Raw genomic sequence first — 17390 nt, 5'->3', positions numbered from 1 at the left:
CCAGGCCATTCACCCCAACATCCTTGGGCTACACCCCATTCACCTCCAATGCCACTGGGATTGACCCCACTCATCCCAACACCTCTAGAATCCACCTCACTCACTCCAACATTGCTGGGATCCACCCCACTCACCCCCAACACCTCTAGGATCCACCCCATTAATGCCAACACCCCAAGGTTCTACACCACTCATCCCAACATTCCTGGGATCTACCCTACTCACCCCCAACACCCCTGGGATCCCAAGGTCTATGACACTTCTGGGATTCACCCCACTCATTCCAACCCTCCTGGAATCAATCCCACTTAACACAAGCAACTAAACACGCCAGGGATCCACCCCACTCATGCTAACAACCCTCAGATCTGCCCCGTTCACTCCAACATGCTTGGGTTCCAAGCCACTTACCCTAACATCACTGGGATACACAAGTCATCCCCAACATGCCTGGGATCTACCACACTCAACAAAACATCCCTGGGATTACCTGACTCAACCCCAATGCCACTGGGATCAACCCCATACTCAAACATCTGCCCTCACCCCAAAAGCCCCTGCAATCCACCCCATTAATCCCAGCCTCCCAGGTTCCACCCACTCACCGAAATATGCTGGGGAGCAACCCCATTCACCCACCCAAAAACACTGGGGAAGAGCTCCACTCACCAGGGAACAACCTCACTCTCCCAAGTGCACCAGGGAACAGCTCCACTCTCCCAAACACACTGGGGAACAACCCCACAAACGCAAACACATCAGGGACCAACTCCACTCACTGGGGAATAGCTCCACTCACTCAAACACACCAGGGAACAACCCCACTCACCGAAACACAGCAAGGAACAATCCCACTTGCCAAAACACACTGGGGAACAACCCCACTTGCCAAAACACACCGGGGAACAACTCCACTTGCCAAAACACACCGGGGAACAACCCCACTTGCCAAAACACACCGGGGAACAACCCACTCACTCAAACACACTAGTTAAACAACCTCACTCACCCAAACACACTGGAGAACAATCACACTCATCCAAACACACTGGGGAAGAACACTACTTAACAGGGAACAACTCCACCCACCCAAGTATGTCTGTAGGGTTAGTACTTTGCTTTGGGTGTCAGATGTGGGAATCCTGGGAATATTCCAGTCTCTCAGATGGCCACATCTGCACCAGGTGCCCTGAGATACAGCTCCTGAGAGACTGTGTGAGGGATCTGGAGCTGTGGCTTGATGACCCTACAGCTCATTAGGGAAAGTGAGCAGGAGGTAGATAGGAGCTAGTAGGAGTTAGTCACTCTGAGGCTGCAGGAGTTAGATAAGTGGGTGACTGTCAGGGAAAGGAAGGGAAAAGCTCAGATAGTATAGTGCACCCCTGTTGCCATCTCCCTCAGTAATTGTTATCTTATTTTGGATGCTGTTGATAGGGGTGACCTGACAAAGGATGACCACAGCGATCGGGTCTCTGGCACTGAGTCTGGTTCCGTGCTGCAGGACGGAGAGGAGAAGATGAAGAATGCAGTTGTCACAGGGGATTTCATAGTGAGGGGAACAGACAGGAGGTTCTGTCAGCCTTAGAGAGATGCTCGCATGGTGTGTTGCCTCCCAGGTGCCAGGGTACAGGACATCTCGTATTGAGTGCAGAGTATTCTGAAGGGAGAGGGTGAACAGCCAGTAGAAAGGGATAAAATTGGTCCTCTTGAAGATCAGAGTGGTCGGCTATGTATGGAACCAAAAGAAATAGGGGAGACCTTAAATATTTTTTTTGCGTCTGTATTTACTAAGGAAACTGGCATGGAGTCAATGGAAATAAGGCAAACAAGTAGTGAGGCTATGGAACCCTAACAGATTGAAGAGGAGGAGGTGCTTGCTATCTTGAAGCAAATCAGAGTAGATAAATCCCCAGGAGCTGACAGGGTATTCCCTCAGACTTTGAAGGAGACTAGTGTTGAAATTGCAGGGGCCCTGGCAGATATATTAAAAATGTTGGTATCTGCGGGTGAGGTGCCAGAGGATTGGAGGATAGCTCATGTTGTTCCGTTGTTTAAAAAAGGCTCTAAAAGTAATCCTGGAAATTATAGGCCGGTAAGTTTGACATTGGTAGTAGGTAAATTATTGGAAGGAATACTGAGAGATAGGATCTACAAGTATTTAAATAGACAGGGACTTATTAGGGAGAGTCAACACGGCTTTGTGCGTGGTAGGTCATGTTTAACAAATCTATTAGAGTTTTTCAAGGAGGTTACAAGGAAAGTGGACGAAGGGAAGGTAGTGGATGTTGTCTACATGGACTTCAGTAAAGCCTTTGACAAGGTCCTGCATGGGAGGTTAGTTAGGAAGATTCAGTTGCTTGGTATACATGATGAGGTATTAAATTGGATTAGACATTGGCTCAATGGGAGAAGCCAGAGAGTGGTAGTGGAGGATTGCTTCTCTGAGTGGAAGCCTGTGACTAGTGGTGTGCCACAGGGATCAGTGCTGGTTCCATTGAAGAAGGAGGGGAGATTTGATAGAGGTGTATAAAATTATGATGGGTATAGATAGAGAGAATGCAAGCAGGCTTTTTCCACTGAGGTTAGGGGAGAAAAAAACCAGAGGACATGGGTTAAGGGTGAAGGGGGAAAAGATTAAAGGGAACATGGGGGGGGGGGGAGATTCTCCACACAGAAAGTGGTGGGTGTGTGGAATGAGCTGCCAGATGAAGTGGTAAATGTGGACTCACTTTTAACGTTTAAGAAAAACTTGGACAAGTACATGGATGAGAGGTGTATGGAGGGATATGGTCCAGGTGCAGGTCAGTGGGACTAGGCAGAAAAATGGTTTGGCACAGCCAAGAAGGGCCAAAAGGCCTGTTTCTGTGCTGTAATGTTCTATGGTTCTAAGTCTTGGGGCACATTGATACCAATGACATTGGGAGAAAAAGGGAGGAGGTCCTGAAGAAAGAATTCAGGCATTGGGTAGGACACTGAAAAGCAGGATTTCCAGGGTAGTAATCTCAGGATTGCTGTCTCTACCACATGCTAATGAGCACAAGAATAGCATGATCAGACACATTAATGGATGGCTGAGAATCTGGTGTAGGGGGCAGGGTTTCGGGTTCCTGGATCACTGGGGCAAATTCTGGGGGAGGTACAACCTGTACAAAAAAAGATGGGTTACACCTGAACCCAAAGGGGTCCAATATCCTAGCAGGTAGGTTTAATAGAACTAGTACGGAGGGTTTAAACTAATCTAGTAGCAGGATGGGAACCAGAGTGATAGGGCTGAGGAAGGGGGAAAACAGAAATAAATCAGAGATAGCATGCAACAGGGACGATAGAAAGGACAGACAGGAGATCACAGCCAGTGGGATGAGTTACAGGGCAATAGAGACATGGTGCAGTTAAAACAGAAAGCAACAAACACTGGACTAAAACTGTTATATCTGAATACATGCAGCATAATAAATAAAATGAACAATCTTGAAGTTCCGCTATAGATTGGCAAGTACGACGTTGTGGCCATATCTGAAACTTGGCTAAAGGATGGCTGTCGTTGTGAGCTGAATGTCCAAGGATATAGTGTGTATTGGAAAGATAGTTTAGCAGGCAGAGGGGGTGGTGTAGCCCTGTGTATAAGAAATAATATTAAATCATTAGAGAGGGATGACATAGGATCGGAAGGTGTAGAGTCACTATGGGTTGAGCTAAGAAATGGCCAGGGTAAAAGGACCCTAATGGCAGTTGTATTCAGGCCTCCAAACAGCAGCCGGGATGTGGATTATAATATTACAGCAAGAGATAGAAAAGGCATGTCAGAAGGACAATGTCATATTACTCGTTGGGGATTTTAACATGAAAGTGGATTTGAAAAACCAGGCCAGTACTGGACCTCAAGAGAGAGAATTTGTAGAATGTCTAAGGGATGGCATTTTAGAACAGCTAGCTGTGCTGGACTGTGCGTTGTGCAATGATCTGGAGGTGATAAGAGAGCTTAAGTTTAAGGAACCCTTAGGAAACAGTGATCACAGTATGAGTGAGTTCACTTTGAAATTTGAGAAGGAGAGAAAATAAATTCCAAAATGTCGGTATTTCAGTGGAATAAAGGAAATTACAAAAGCCTGAAAGGGGAACTGGCCAAAGTTGCCTGGAAGGAACACTAGCAGGAATGACAGCAGAGCAGAAGTGGCTGGAGTTTCTGAGAAAAATGAGGGAAGTGCAAGACAGACATATTTCAAATAAGAAGAAACTTTTGAATGGAAGGACACTACCATGGCTGACAAGTGAAGTCAGAGCCAAAGTAAAAGCAAACAAGAACGCATACAAGGAAGCCAAATCTAGTGGGAAGACAGAGAATTGGGAAGCTTTTAAAAACTTGCGGAAGGAAACTAAGAAAGTCATTAGGAAGGAAAAAATAAATTATGAAAGGAAGCTGGTAACCAATATCAAAGAAGATACTAAAAACTTTTTTAAGTATATAAAGAGTAAAAGAATGTTGAAGGTAGATATAGGACCAATACAAAATGATGCTGGAGATATTACAATGAGAGACGCAGAGATGGCAGAGGAACTGAATGCGTACTTTGCATCAGTTTTCACAGTGAAAGACATCTACAGTATGCCAGACATTCAAGAGTGTCAGGGAAGTAGAGTATGTACCGTGAAAATTACGACTGTGAAGGTGCTCAGGAAGCTTAATGGTCTGAGGGTGGAGAAATCTCCTGGACCTGATGGAATGCACTGTCAGGTTCTGAAGGAAGTAACTGGAGAGATTGCGGAGGCATTAACAACGATTTTTCAAGAATCGATAGATTCTGGCATTGTATCAGATGACTGGAAAATTGCAAATGTTACACCGTATTTAAGAAGGGTGGGAGGCAGCAGAAAGGAAACTATAGACCTGCTAGCTTGGCATCAGTGGTTGGGAAGTTGTTGGAATCGATTGTTAGGGATGAGATTACAGAGTACCTGGAGGCACATGATAAGATAGGCCAAAGCCAGCATTGTTTCCTGAAAGGAATATTCTGCCTGACTAACCTACTGAATTTTTTTGAGGAAATTACAAGCAGGGTAGACAAAGGAGATGTAGTAGACGTGATGTACTTGGATTTTCAGAAGGCCTTTGACAAGGTGCTGCACATGAGACTGCATAACAAGATAAGATCCCATGGAATTACAGGGGCGTTACTAGCCTGTGTGGAGCATTGGTTGATTGGCAGAAAACAGAATGGGATAAAGAGATCCTATTCTGGCTGGCTGCCAGTTACCAGTGGCGTTCCACAGGGGTCAGTGTTGGGACCACTGCTTTTTACAATGTATGTCAATGCTTTGGACTATGGGATTAATGGAAATGTAGCTAAATTTGCTGAAGATAGGTGGAGGAGCAGGTAGTGTTGAGGAAACAGAGAGCCTGCAGAGAGATTTAGTTTAGGGGAATGGGCAAAGAAGTGGCAAATGAAATACAATGTTGGAAAGTGTATGGTCATGCACTTCAGTGGAAGAAATAAACGGGCAGACTGTTATTTAGATGGGGAGATAATTCAAAATGCAGAGATGCAAGGGGACTTAGTAGCCCTTGTGCAGGATACCCTAAAGGTTAACCTTCAGGGTGAGTCAGTGGTGAAGAAGACGAATGCAATGTTTGCATTCATTTCTAGAGGTATAGAATATAAGAGTAGAGATGTGATGTTGAGGCTATATAAAACACTCATGAAGCCACACTTGGAATATTGTGTGCAGTTTTGGGCTCCTTAATTTAGAAAGGATGTGCTGACATTGGAGAAGGTTCAGAGAAGATACAAATGAATGAAAGGGTTACCATATGAGGAACATCTGGCAGCTCTTGGGCTGTATTCCCTGGAGTTCAGGAGAATTGGTGGGGAGGGGGGGGGAGAATCTCATAGAAACATAGATCTAGATATGGCAAAATTATTTCACATGTTAGGGGTGTCCAGGATAAGAGGGCATGACTTCAGAATTGAAGGGCGTCCTTTTTAGAACAGAGATGCAGCAAAATTACTTTAGTCAGAGGGTGGTAAATCTGTGGAATGTATTGCCACGAGCGGCTGTGGAGGCAAAGTCATTGGGGGTATTTAAGGCAGAGATAAATAGGTTCTTGATTAGCTAAGGCATCAAGGGATATGAGGAGAAAGCAAGGGAGTGGAGATGACTGAAGTATTTGCAACACCATGACTGAATGGTGGAGCGGACTCGATGGGTCAAATGGCCGGCTTCTACCCCTATATCATATGGTCTTAACTATGCCAGGCAGCAATTCCACTCACCCAAACAAACTGGGGAACAACCCCATTCATCCACCCAAACACACCAAGGAACATCCCCATTTATCCACTCAAGCACATCTGGGAACAACCCCACTCGCCCAAACACACTGGGAAACATCCCCACTCACCCGGGAACAACTCTACTCACCCAGACACACCGGGTTCAATCCCACTCACCCAAACACACGAGGGACCAACTCCACTCACAGGGTATAAACTCTACTGACACAAACATGCCTGGGGACAACTCCACTCCAATCGTCCAAACATGCCGGGGCACAACTCCACTCAACCAAACACCCATGGAAAACGCCCCAGTCACCCCACCCCCACAGCGCTCCTGGGAGTCAACCCAGTCACCCCCAACACGCTTGGGAGACACACAACTCATCTCCAACACACCCAAGGATCCATCCCACTCGCCCAACGCTGCTAGTTTCCGCCCCACTCATCTCCCTACTCCTGGGATTCGTTTCAGGGCTGCTGGGAGCAATCACAGTAACCCCCCAGTGCCACTGGGAGCCACCGTGGTACCCCCCCCCCACCTCTAGTGCCACTACTCTGAACCACCACAGTCTCACCCAGATCCACTGGGAGACACCCCGGTAACCCCCACCCCACCACCAACACTGGGAGCCACCGCGGTAACCCCCACTACCACCACTGGGAGCCATCGCAGTTAACCCCCTCCATGCCGCTGGGATCTACCCACTCTCCCTTAACACCTCTGGGATCTACCCCACTCACCCCTAACATCTCTGGAATCTACACCACTCTCCCCCAACACCTCTGGGCTCTATCCCACTCTCCTCTAACACCTCTGGGATTTACCCGACTCTCCCCTGGGATCCAGTCATCTCAACACAGCATGCCTGGGATCCACCCCCTTCTACCAAACACCTTAGTCTTCACTTCACTTACCCCCAACATCCCTTGGATCCAACACATTCATCTCAGGATCCACCCCATTCATCCCAACAACCCTGCAATCCACTCCAACAAAACTAACAGTCAAACACTTCAACAAATGTGCTAAACAATCTGGTCTCTGCTCACCGCCAAAAGCATTGGGATATATGCCAATCTCCCCCCAAACACCCCCAGGATCAACCACAATCATCCCAATGCCCCCAGATTCCACTCGCAAAAAAAAAGTCTGACACTTCAACAAATGAACTAAGCAGCCTGGGCTCCACTCATCCCCAACACCTTTGGGATTCACCTCACGCACCCAACTCAGCCCGATGCATCTAAAGAAGTACATATTGGTACCAATGACACAGGTAGGAAAAGGGAAGAGGGCCTGAAAAAACACTGCAGGGAGTTAGGAAGGAAGTTGAGAAGCAGGACCGCAAAGGTAGTAATCTCAGGATTACTGCCTGTGCCACTCGACAGTGAGAATAGGAATAGGATGAGGTGGAGGATAAATGCATGGCTCAGGGATTGGAGCAGGGGGCAGGGATTCAGATTTCTGGATCATTGGGACCTCTTTTGGGGCAGGTGTGACCTGTACAAAAAGGATGGGTCACACTTGAATCCCAGGGGGACCAATATCCTGGCGGAGAGGTTTGCTCAGGCTACTGGGGAGAGTTTAAACTAGAATTGTTGGGGGTTGGGAACCAAACTGAAGAGACCGGGGCAGTGGAGGTTAGCTCACAAATAGAGAAAGCTTGTAGACAGCTCAAGAGGGAGTATAAGTAGGTAATAGAGAAGGGATGTGCTCAGACCAAAGGTTTGAGATGTGTCTAACTTAACGCAAGGAGTGTTGTGAACAAAGCAGATGAGCTTAGAGCGTAGATCAGTGTTTGGAGCTATAATTTAGTGGTTCACTAAATTTAGTGGTTAATTTATATAAACCAGTGTTTGGTGGCCATTACAGAGACTTGGATGGCTCAGGGACAGGAATGGTTACTTCAAGTGCCGGGTTTTAGATGTTTCAGAAGGAACAGGGAGGGAGGCAAAAGGGGTGGGAGCATGGGTGGCACTGTTGATCAAAGAGAGTGTCACAGCTGCAGAAAAGGTAGATGCCATGGAGAGATTGTCTACAGAGCCTTTGTGGGTGGAGGTTAGGAACAGGAAGGGGTCAATAACTTTACTGGGTGTTTTTTATAGGCCGCCCAATAGTAACAGGGATATCGAAGAGCAGATAGGGAAACAGATCCTGGAAAGGTGTAATAGTGGGAGATTTTAATTTCCCAAATATCGATTGGTTTCTCCCTAGAGTGAGGGGTTCAGATGGGGTGGAATTTGTTAGGTGTGTTCAGGAAGGTTTCTTGACACAGTATGTAGATAAGCCTACAAGAGGAGAGGCTGTACTTGATTTGGTATTGGGAAAAGAACCTTGGTCAGGTGTCAGATCTCTCAGTGAGAGAGCATTTTGGAGATAGTGATCATAATTCTATTGTCTTTACAATAGCATTGGAGAGAGATAGGAACAGACAAGTTAGAAAAGCATTTAATTGGAGTAAGAGGAATTATTAGGCTATCAGGCAGAAAATTGGAGGCTTAAAATGGAAACAGATGTTCTCAGGGAAAAGTACGAAAGAAATCTGGCAAATATTCAGGGGATATTTGTGTAGTGTTCTGTATAGGTACGTTCCAATGAGACAGGGACGTTATGGTAGGGTACAGGAACAGTGGTGTACAAAGGCTGTAATAAATATAGTCAAAAAGAAAGGAAAAGCTTACAAAAGATTCAGAGAGCTAGGTAACGTTAGTGATCTATAAGATTATAAGGCAATAGGAAGGAGCTTAAGAAGGAAATTAGGAGAGCCAGAAGGGGCCATGAGAAAGCCTTGCGGGCAGAATTAAGGAAAACCCCAAGGCATTCTACAAGTATGTGAAGAACAAGAGGATAAGACGAGAAAGAATAGGACCTATCAAGTGTGACAGTGGGAAAATGTGTAAGGAACCAGAAATAGCAGAGAAACTTAATGAGTACTTCAGTATTCACTATGGAAAAGGATCTTAATGATTGTGGTGATGACTTGCAGCGGACTGAAAAGCTTGAGCATGTAGATATTAAGAAAGAGGATGTGCTGGAGCTTTTGGAAAGCATCAAGTTGGATAAGTCACCGGGACCGGATGAAATGTACCCCAGGCTACTGTGGGAGGTGAAGGAGGAGATTGATGAGCCTCTGGCAATATTCTTTGCATCATCAATGGGGACATGAGAGATTCTGGAGGATTGGGAGGGTTGCGGATGTTGTTCCTTTATTTAAGAAAGGGAGTAGAGATAGCCCAGGAAATTATAGATCAGTTAGTCTTACCTCAATGGTCGGTAAGTTGATGGAGAAGATCCTGACAGGCAGGATTTATGAACATTTCGAGGTATAATATGATTAGGAGTAATTGGCATGGCTTTGTCAAGGGCAGGTCGCGCCTTACGAGCCTGGTTAAATTTATTGAGGATGTGACTAAACACATTGATGAAGGAAAAGCAATAGATATAGTGTGTATGGATTTCAGCAAGGCATTTGAGAAAGTAAGGAGATATGGGATCCAAGGGGTTGTTGCTTTGTGGATCCAGAACTGGCTTGCCCACAGAAGGCAAAGAGTGGTTGTAGACAGGTCACATTCTGCAATGGAGGTTGGTCACCAGTGGACTGCCTCAGGGATCTGTTCTGGGACCAATACTCTTCGTGATTTTTAAAAATGACCTAGATGAGGAAGTGGAGGTATGGCTTAGTAAGTTTGCTGATGACATAAAGGTTGGATGTGTTGTGGATTGTGTCGAGGGCTGTCAGAGGTTACAGCGGGACATTGATAGGATGCAAAACTGGGCTGAGAAGTGCCAGATGGAGTTCAACCCAGATAACTGTGAAGGGGTTCATTTTGGTAGGTCAAATATGATGGCAGAATTTAGTATTAATGGTAAGACTCTTGGCAGAGTAGAGGATCAGAGTGATCTTGGGGTCCAAGTCCATAGGATGCTCAAAGCAGCTGCACAGGTTGACTCTGTGGTTAAGAAGGCAAATGGTGTGTTGGCCTTCATCAATCGTGGAATTGAACTTAGGAGCCAAGAGGTAATGTTGCAGCTATATAGGACCCTGGTCAGACCCCACTTGGACTATTGTGCACAGTTCTGGTTGCCTCACTACAGGAAGGATGTGGAAGCCATAGAAAGGGTGCAGAGGAGATTTACAACGATGTTGCCTGGGTTGGGGAGCATGCCTTATGAGAATAGGCTGAGTGAACTCAGCCCTTTCTCCTTGGAGCAAGAGAGGATGAGAGGTGACCTGATAGAGGTGTACAAGATGATGAGAGGCACTGATCATGTGGATAGTGAGAGGCTTTTTCCCAGGGCTGAAATGGTTGCCACAAGAGGACACAGGTTTCAGGTGCTGGGGAGTAGGTACAGAGGAGATGTCAGGGGTAAGTTTTTTACTTACAGATTGGTGAGTGCGTGGAATGGGCTGGCAGCAACGGTGGTAGAGGTAGATACTATAGGGTCTTTTAAGAGGTTTTTAGATAGGTACATGGAGCTTAGTAAAATAGAGGGCGTAAGCCTAGTAATTTCTGAGGTAGGGACATGCTCAGCACAACTTTGTGGGCCAAAGGGCCTCTATCATGCTGTAGGTTTTCTATGTTTCTAAGGGAATAAACAGACAATGTTTTGAGCTGAGTGCTTTCATCTGGATTCATGGCATCACTTATCAAGCCAGGCCTACCTATTGTTGTCCCTTGGTCAAGGCTCGTATTTATCAAGCATGCAATGTACTTGTTGTCCACCTGATTAAGGACCTAAAAAATACAAGATATTACAGAGCTGTTAGCAAGGTTCAGGGATAGTCTGAGGAAATGTCTCCACAGTTTCCTGGGTTATTAAATGTATGGCACTTACCCAGGTTAACTCTTATCCGTGCTCTCACCTGCATTGAACTGATCATGTCCTTTGTAAAACGGTAGGGATACAATACATTGTGAATCTTCACTGCCAAATTGTCAGCTTGCTCACTGCTAACATCAACAGCAACCTGGAATACCATCACATATGAAAAATATTACATATCACACTCTAGTACCAGATGAACCTTTGAGAACTCTAGATACACTGATTTTTCATTATTAGACAGTTTCTTTCATAAAGAGTTTACCTGACTTTGTCAGACATCATTTTGTTTACAATTAAACATTGACGAGCATTTTAATTGCTTTGTTAGTTTTTACAGATTAGAAATTGCTGAGCTAATATCTTCATGGGTGGAATGGCCTGTACAATGCTGTGTCTTCTATCTACGTAAATCAGAAAGTGTCAATGTACATGCAGGGAAAGACCTGCTCAGAAGATGCTGGCTTTCATAGAAGTTTTTGATTGGAAGATAAAAGTGAATCCAATGAATATATTTACTTAGAATTTTGAAGCCTTAAAAAAAAGTTGAAAAGTAAATTTATTATCCAAGTACATATATGCCACCATATACCACCTTGGAGATTCATTTTCTTGTGGGTATACTCAATAAATCCAATAACCATAATAGACTCAATGAAATACCACAGCAATTTGAGCATTCAACCAGTGTGGAAAAAAAAACCAAATTGTTCAAATATGAAAAGAAAGCAATAATAATAGTAAATAAATAAGCAATAAATATGGAGAACATGAGATGAAGACTCCTCAAAGGTGATTCCCCATAGTTTGTGGAACAGTTCAGCGATAGTGCGAGTTATCTGCTATGGTTCAAGTGCCTGATAGTTGAGGGGTAATAAGTGCTTCTAAACTGGTTGGTGAAAGTCCTGTGGCTCCTGTATCTTCTTCCTGATGGCAGCAGCAAGAAGAGAACATGTCCTAGGTGGTGGGGGTAGCTGAAATCACTTGATTTATGAAAGGAACATGATCGTAGAAAACATTTCTCTAAGATCACAGAAATCTAAACAGGGTAGATAAATTGATTTATGACATATATCGGTAGTGTACTCCTTTGCAGAGAGAGTGGCATAATGGTGCTGTCATCTGCCAACTTGTAGATGGTGTAAGAGCAGTCTTGAGTGTGTAGGAGGCTGAGGACACAGCCTTGTGAGACACCAGTGTTGAGCATAATCATGGAGAAAATGTTGCTGCCTACTGTAGTTCGTTGATCAGGAAGTCAAGGATCCAAGCTGATGTCAACTCCCTGGCCACACCTCTGGAGCATCTCAACAGTAATGACACCAAGCAACACACAAATTTCTAGAGAAACTCAGCAGGTCAGGCAGCATCTATGGAGGGAAAAAGCAGTCAACGTTTCATCAGGACTTCTGTTTATGATTACAGTTTTGCCTTTAATACCATAATTCCAAACAAACTCATCTCCAAACTCTTAAACCTGGGATTCAACACATCACTTTGCAATTGGATCCTTGATGAGTTTGGATAGGATGATTGGCACAAAGATGACAGAAAAAATTGAGGGGCATTTAGCAGGGAAGGGTTAGATGGATTTTCAAGTAGGTTATAAGGACCTGTAGTGTTCTATGATCTATGTTCGAAGATTGTGTGGAAGGCCAAGCAGCAGTCGATGAACAGTACCCTGAATAACAAGTTCCAGTGTTCCATCGTAGTGGAAGAGCCAGAGAAATCACATCTTCTGTTGACCTGTTGTGATAGTAGGCAATCTAGAGTGGATCCATTTGATCAAGGTCTTGATGTATTCTCAGATAACCTTTTTTCACTCTACTGTACTACCTGGGAATTTATTACCATTCCATCCTAGTGATGTCCAATATCTTTTGTTTATTAAATAAACAATTTCTTTGATGCCCCCTTGACTAACCTACAGTTCCGGCGGCCCAATCAGTGGTGGGAGAAGAGTACAGCCTTAATATTCCTCACAGGTTCGTGACGCTTGTTTAAAAGGAGAGCTTTGTGAGCATTTGGCTCATTTTGGCAGCCCAAACAGAAGCCGGAGCCAATCACAACAAATTAAAGTACAGAAGGGACAAGTGGAGGGGCCATTGTTGGGAGTAGGCCAGTGGTGACAATAGAAGTGCCATTCTTTGGCTCAAAAGAGGCTTCGGCTCTGGGTAAACTTCTGTTAAGGTTCCATTTTTTCCTCTTTCTGTACCGAGTGTAGTAAATGACCATTGTGCTCTTCATGATGGATGTTGGGAGTTCTAGAGTCTCCCAAGGAACTACATCTGCATGAAGTGCATCCAGCTGGAGCTCCTTGAAGACCGAGTTAGGGATCTGAAGCAACAGCTGGATGACCTTTGGCTTGTACGGGAGACTGAGGAGATAATCACAGTTACAGGGAAGTCGTCACTCCTAATTTTCAGGAGGTGAGTAGCTGGATGACTGTTAGTGCAGAGCACTCCTGTGGCTGTTCCCCTCAATAATAAGTATACCGTTTCTGATACTGTTGAAGGGGATGACCTCCCAGAGAATGCCAAGGAGACCAGGTTACTGGCACTGAGCATGGGTCCATGGTGGAAAAGGGAAAGAGGGAAAGAGGGGAGCAGTAGTGATTGGGGACTCAATTGTCACCCGAGGAGCAGACAGGAGATTCTGTAGATGTGAACACGACACCTGGATGGTATGTTGCCTCCCAGGAGTCACGGTCAGGAACATTTCAGATTGCGTCCACGACATGTTGGAGGGGGAGGGAGAGCAGCTAGACATCGTGGTACCCATCTGTACCCAAGACGTAAGAAGGAAAAGCAAAGAGGTCCTGAAGCTAGAATTTAGAGAGTTACGCAGAAAGCTGAGAAGCAGAACCTCATGGGCAGTAATTTCTTGATTGCTTCCTGCCACATGCCAGTGAGGGTAGAAACAGGATAATTTGGCAGATAAATGTGTGGCTGAGAAGCTGGTGCAGTGGACAAGATTTCAGGTTCTTGGATCAGTGGTATCTCTTCCAGGGGAGGAATCACTTGTAGAAAACTGACAGGTTTTACCTGAATCTGAGGGAGATTCTCAAAGGCAGGTTTGTTAGGGCTGTTGAGGAAGGTTGAAACTAATTTAGCGGGGGGGGGGGGGGGGAGAGGGGGGGAACCAGAGTGAAGGGACTCAGGATTAGGATGGATGGTAAAAAGCAAAGATAGCATGCAGTCAGTCTGTCAGGAAGGGCAGGCAGATGGTAGGACAAAATTGCAGCCAGCAGGATAAGTATCAGTAGATCAGAGATGCAGAATCAAAAAGTATAGCAAATATAGAACTCAAAGTGTTATATCTCAATGCACAGAGTACAAGAAATAAGGTGGATGATCTTATTGTGCTATTACAGATTATCAGGCATGATGTTATGGCCATCACTGAATCACGGCTGAAGGATGGTTGCAGTTGGGAGCTGAATCTCCAAGGTTATGCATTATAACAGAAGAATAGGAAGGTTGGCAGAGGTGGTGACGTGGTTCTGCTGGTGAAGAATGGCATCAATAGACAATAGGTGCAGAAGTAGACCATTCGGCCCCTCGAGTCTGCACCGCCATTCTGAGATAATGGCTGATCATTCACTATCAATACCCAGTCCCTGCCTTGTCCCCATATCCCTTGATTCCCCTATCCATCAGATATCTATCCAGCTCCTTCTTGAAAGCATCCAGAGAATTGGCCTCCACCGTCTTCCGAAGCAGTGCATTCCACACCTCCACAACTCTCTGGGAGAAGAAGCTCTTCCTCAACTCTGTTTTAAATAACTGACCTCTTATTCTCAATCCATGCCCTCTGGTACTGGACTCTCCCAACATCTGGAACATACTTCCTGCCTCAATCCTATCAAATCCTTTAATTATCTTAAACCTTTCAATCAGATCCCCTCTCAATCTCCTCAATTCCAGCGTGTACAAGCCCAATCTCTCCAATCTCTCTGCGTAAGACAGCCCTGCCATCCCAGGAATCAACTTAGTGAATCTACGCTGCACTTCCTCAATTGCCAGAATGTCCTTCCTTAAACCTGGAGACCAAAACTGTACACAATATTCCAGGTGTGGTCTCACCAGGGCCCTGTACAAATGCAAAAGAACATCCTTGCTCTTGTATTCAATTCCCCTTGTAACAAAGGCCAACATTCCATTTGCCCTCTTCACTGCCTGTTGCACTTGCTCATTCACCTTCATTGACTGGTGAACTAGGACTCCTAGGTCTCTTTGCATTTCTCCCTTACCTAACTCGACACCGTTCAGACAATACTCTGCCCTCTTGTTCCAGCTTCCAAAGTGGATAACTTCACATTTATTCACATTGAATGACATCTGCCAAGTATCTGCCCACTCACTCAGCCTATCCAAGTCTCCCTGTATTCTCCTAACGTCCTCTTCGCATGTCACACTGCCACCCAGTTTAGTATCGTCAGCAAACTTGCTGATATAGTTTTCAATGCCCTCATCTAAATCATTGACATAAATCGTAAAGAACTGTGGTCCCAATACAGAGCCCTGTGGTACCCCACTAGTCACCTCCAGCCAGCCCAAGAAACACCCATTCACTGCTACCCTTTGCTTTCTATCTGCCAACCAGTTTTCTATCCATGTTGAAACCCTGCCCCCAATGCCATGAGCTCTGATTTTACTCACCAATCTCCTATGTGGCACCTTATCGAATGCCTTCTGAAAATCTAGGTACACAACATCTACTGGCTTACCCTCGTCTAACATCCTTGTTACACCCTCAAAAAACTCCAACAGATTAGTCAAGCATGATTTGCCCTTGGTAAATCCATGCTGGCTCGGCCTAATCCTATTTCTGCCATCTAGATGTGCCACTATTTCGTCCTTAATAATGGACTCAAGCATCTTCCCCACGACTGACGTTAGGCTAACAGGGCGATAGTTCTCCGTTTTCTCCTTCCCTCCCTTCTTGAAAAGTGGGACAACATTAGACACTCTCCAATCTTCAGGAACTGATCCTGAATCTAAGGAACATTGGAAAATGATTACCAATGCATCCGCAATTTCCTGAGCCACCTCTTTTAGAACCCTCGGATGCAGACCATCCGGACCCGGGGATTTATTAGCCTTCAGTCCTACCAGTCTACTCATCACAGTTTCTTTCCTAATGTCAATCTGTCTCAATTCCTCTGATATCTTATGACCCTGGCCCATCCATACATCTGGGAGATTGCTTGTGTCCTCCCTGGTGAAGACAGATCTAAAGTATGCATTAAATTCTGTTGCCATTTCCCTGTTTCCCATAACAATTTCTCCCAATTCATTCTTCAAGGGGCCAACATTGTTCTTAACTATCTTCTTTCTCTTCACATAGCTAAAAAAGCTTTTGCTATCCCCTTTTATATTCCTGGCTAGACTGAGCTCATACCTGATTTTTTCTCTCCGTATTGCTTTTTTAGTTAAGATCTGCTGTTCCTTAAAACTTTCCCAATCATCTGTATTCCCACTCATCTTAGCCCTGTCATACTTCTTTTTCTTTAATGCTATACAATCTCTGACTTCCTTTGTCAACCACTGTGGCCCCTTCCCCCTCTTTGAATCCTTCCTTCTCATTGGAATGAACTGCATTTGCATCTTTTGTATTATGCCCAAGAATATCTGCCACTGCTGATCCACTGTCTTTCCTTAACTTTGGCCAGCTCTTCCCTCATGGCTCCGTAGTCTCCTTTATTTAATTGCAACACTGACACCTCTGACCTGCCCTTATCCCTCTCAAATTGTAGATAAAAACTTATCATGTTATGATCACTACTTCCTAATGGCTCCTTTACTTCAAGATCACTTATCAATTCCTGTTCATTACACATCACCAAGTCCAAAATAGCCTCGTTCCTGGTTGGCTCAAGCACAAGCTGTTCCAAAAATACATCCCTTAGACACTCCACAAACTCCCTATCCTGGGGTCCAGCACCTACCTGATTCTCCCAGTCCACCTGCATGTTGAAATCTCCCATAACGACTGCATTACCTTTAGCACATGCCAATGTTAATTCCCTAATCAACTTGTACCCAATATCCACGCTACTGTTTGGGGGCCTGTACACAACACCCATTAGGGTCTTTTTACCCTTACTGTTCCTCAGCTCAATCCACACAGACTCTACTTCCCCTGTTCCCAAGTCACCTCTTGTTAAGGACTGAATCTCATTCCTCACCAACAGGGCCACCCCACCCCCTCTTCCCATATTTCTGTCTCTACGATAGCACATATACCCTGGTACACTCAATTCCCAGGCCTGATCCCCTTGCAGCCATGTC

At 45.2% G+C, this 17390-nt stretch overlaps 1 protein-coding gene across 17 annotated transcripts in view; it reads right to left on the bottom strand.

Moving 5' to 3' along the window:
• Positions 1–17390, bottom strand: part of mlh3 (mutL homolog 3 (E. coli)) — a 140992-nt gene that overhangs the window by 96603 nt on the left and 26999 nt on the right. For 14 of the 17 annotated variants that reach the window (XR_009510842.1, XR_009510844.1, XR_009510841.1 and 11 more), the window contains exons 4-5: positions 11141–11245; positions 10940–11012 (exon numbers count right to left, since the gene is read on the bottom strand). Coding sequence is in view for 5 of the 17 variants with exons in the window: in XM_059962908.1 (XP_059818891.1) it covers positions 10940–11012; positions 11141–11245 (178 nt within the window). In the remaining 12 variants the exon portion in view is untranslated. Of the gene's footprint in view, positions 1–10939; positions 11013–11140; positions 11246–12334; positions 12468–17390 lie in introns of those variants that run through there. The other 3 variants (XR_009510872.1, XM_059962939.1, XM_059962933.1) reach the window with 3 other exon arrangements.

Source organism: Hypanus sabinus, chromosome 2 (genome assembly GCF_030144855.1).
Source record: "Hypanus sabinus isolate sHypSab1 chromosome 2, sHypSab1.hap1, whole genome shotgun sequence".
Classification (NCBI taxonomy): Eukaryota; Metazoa; Chordata; class Chondrichthyes; order Myliobatiformes; family Dasyatidae; genus Hypanus; species Hypanus sabinus.
Note: the sequence above shows the minus strand (reverse complement) of the source record. Positions and strands in the feature narration are given on the sequence as shown.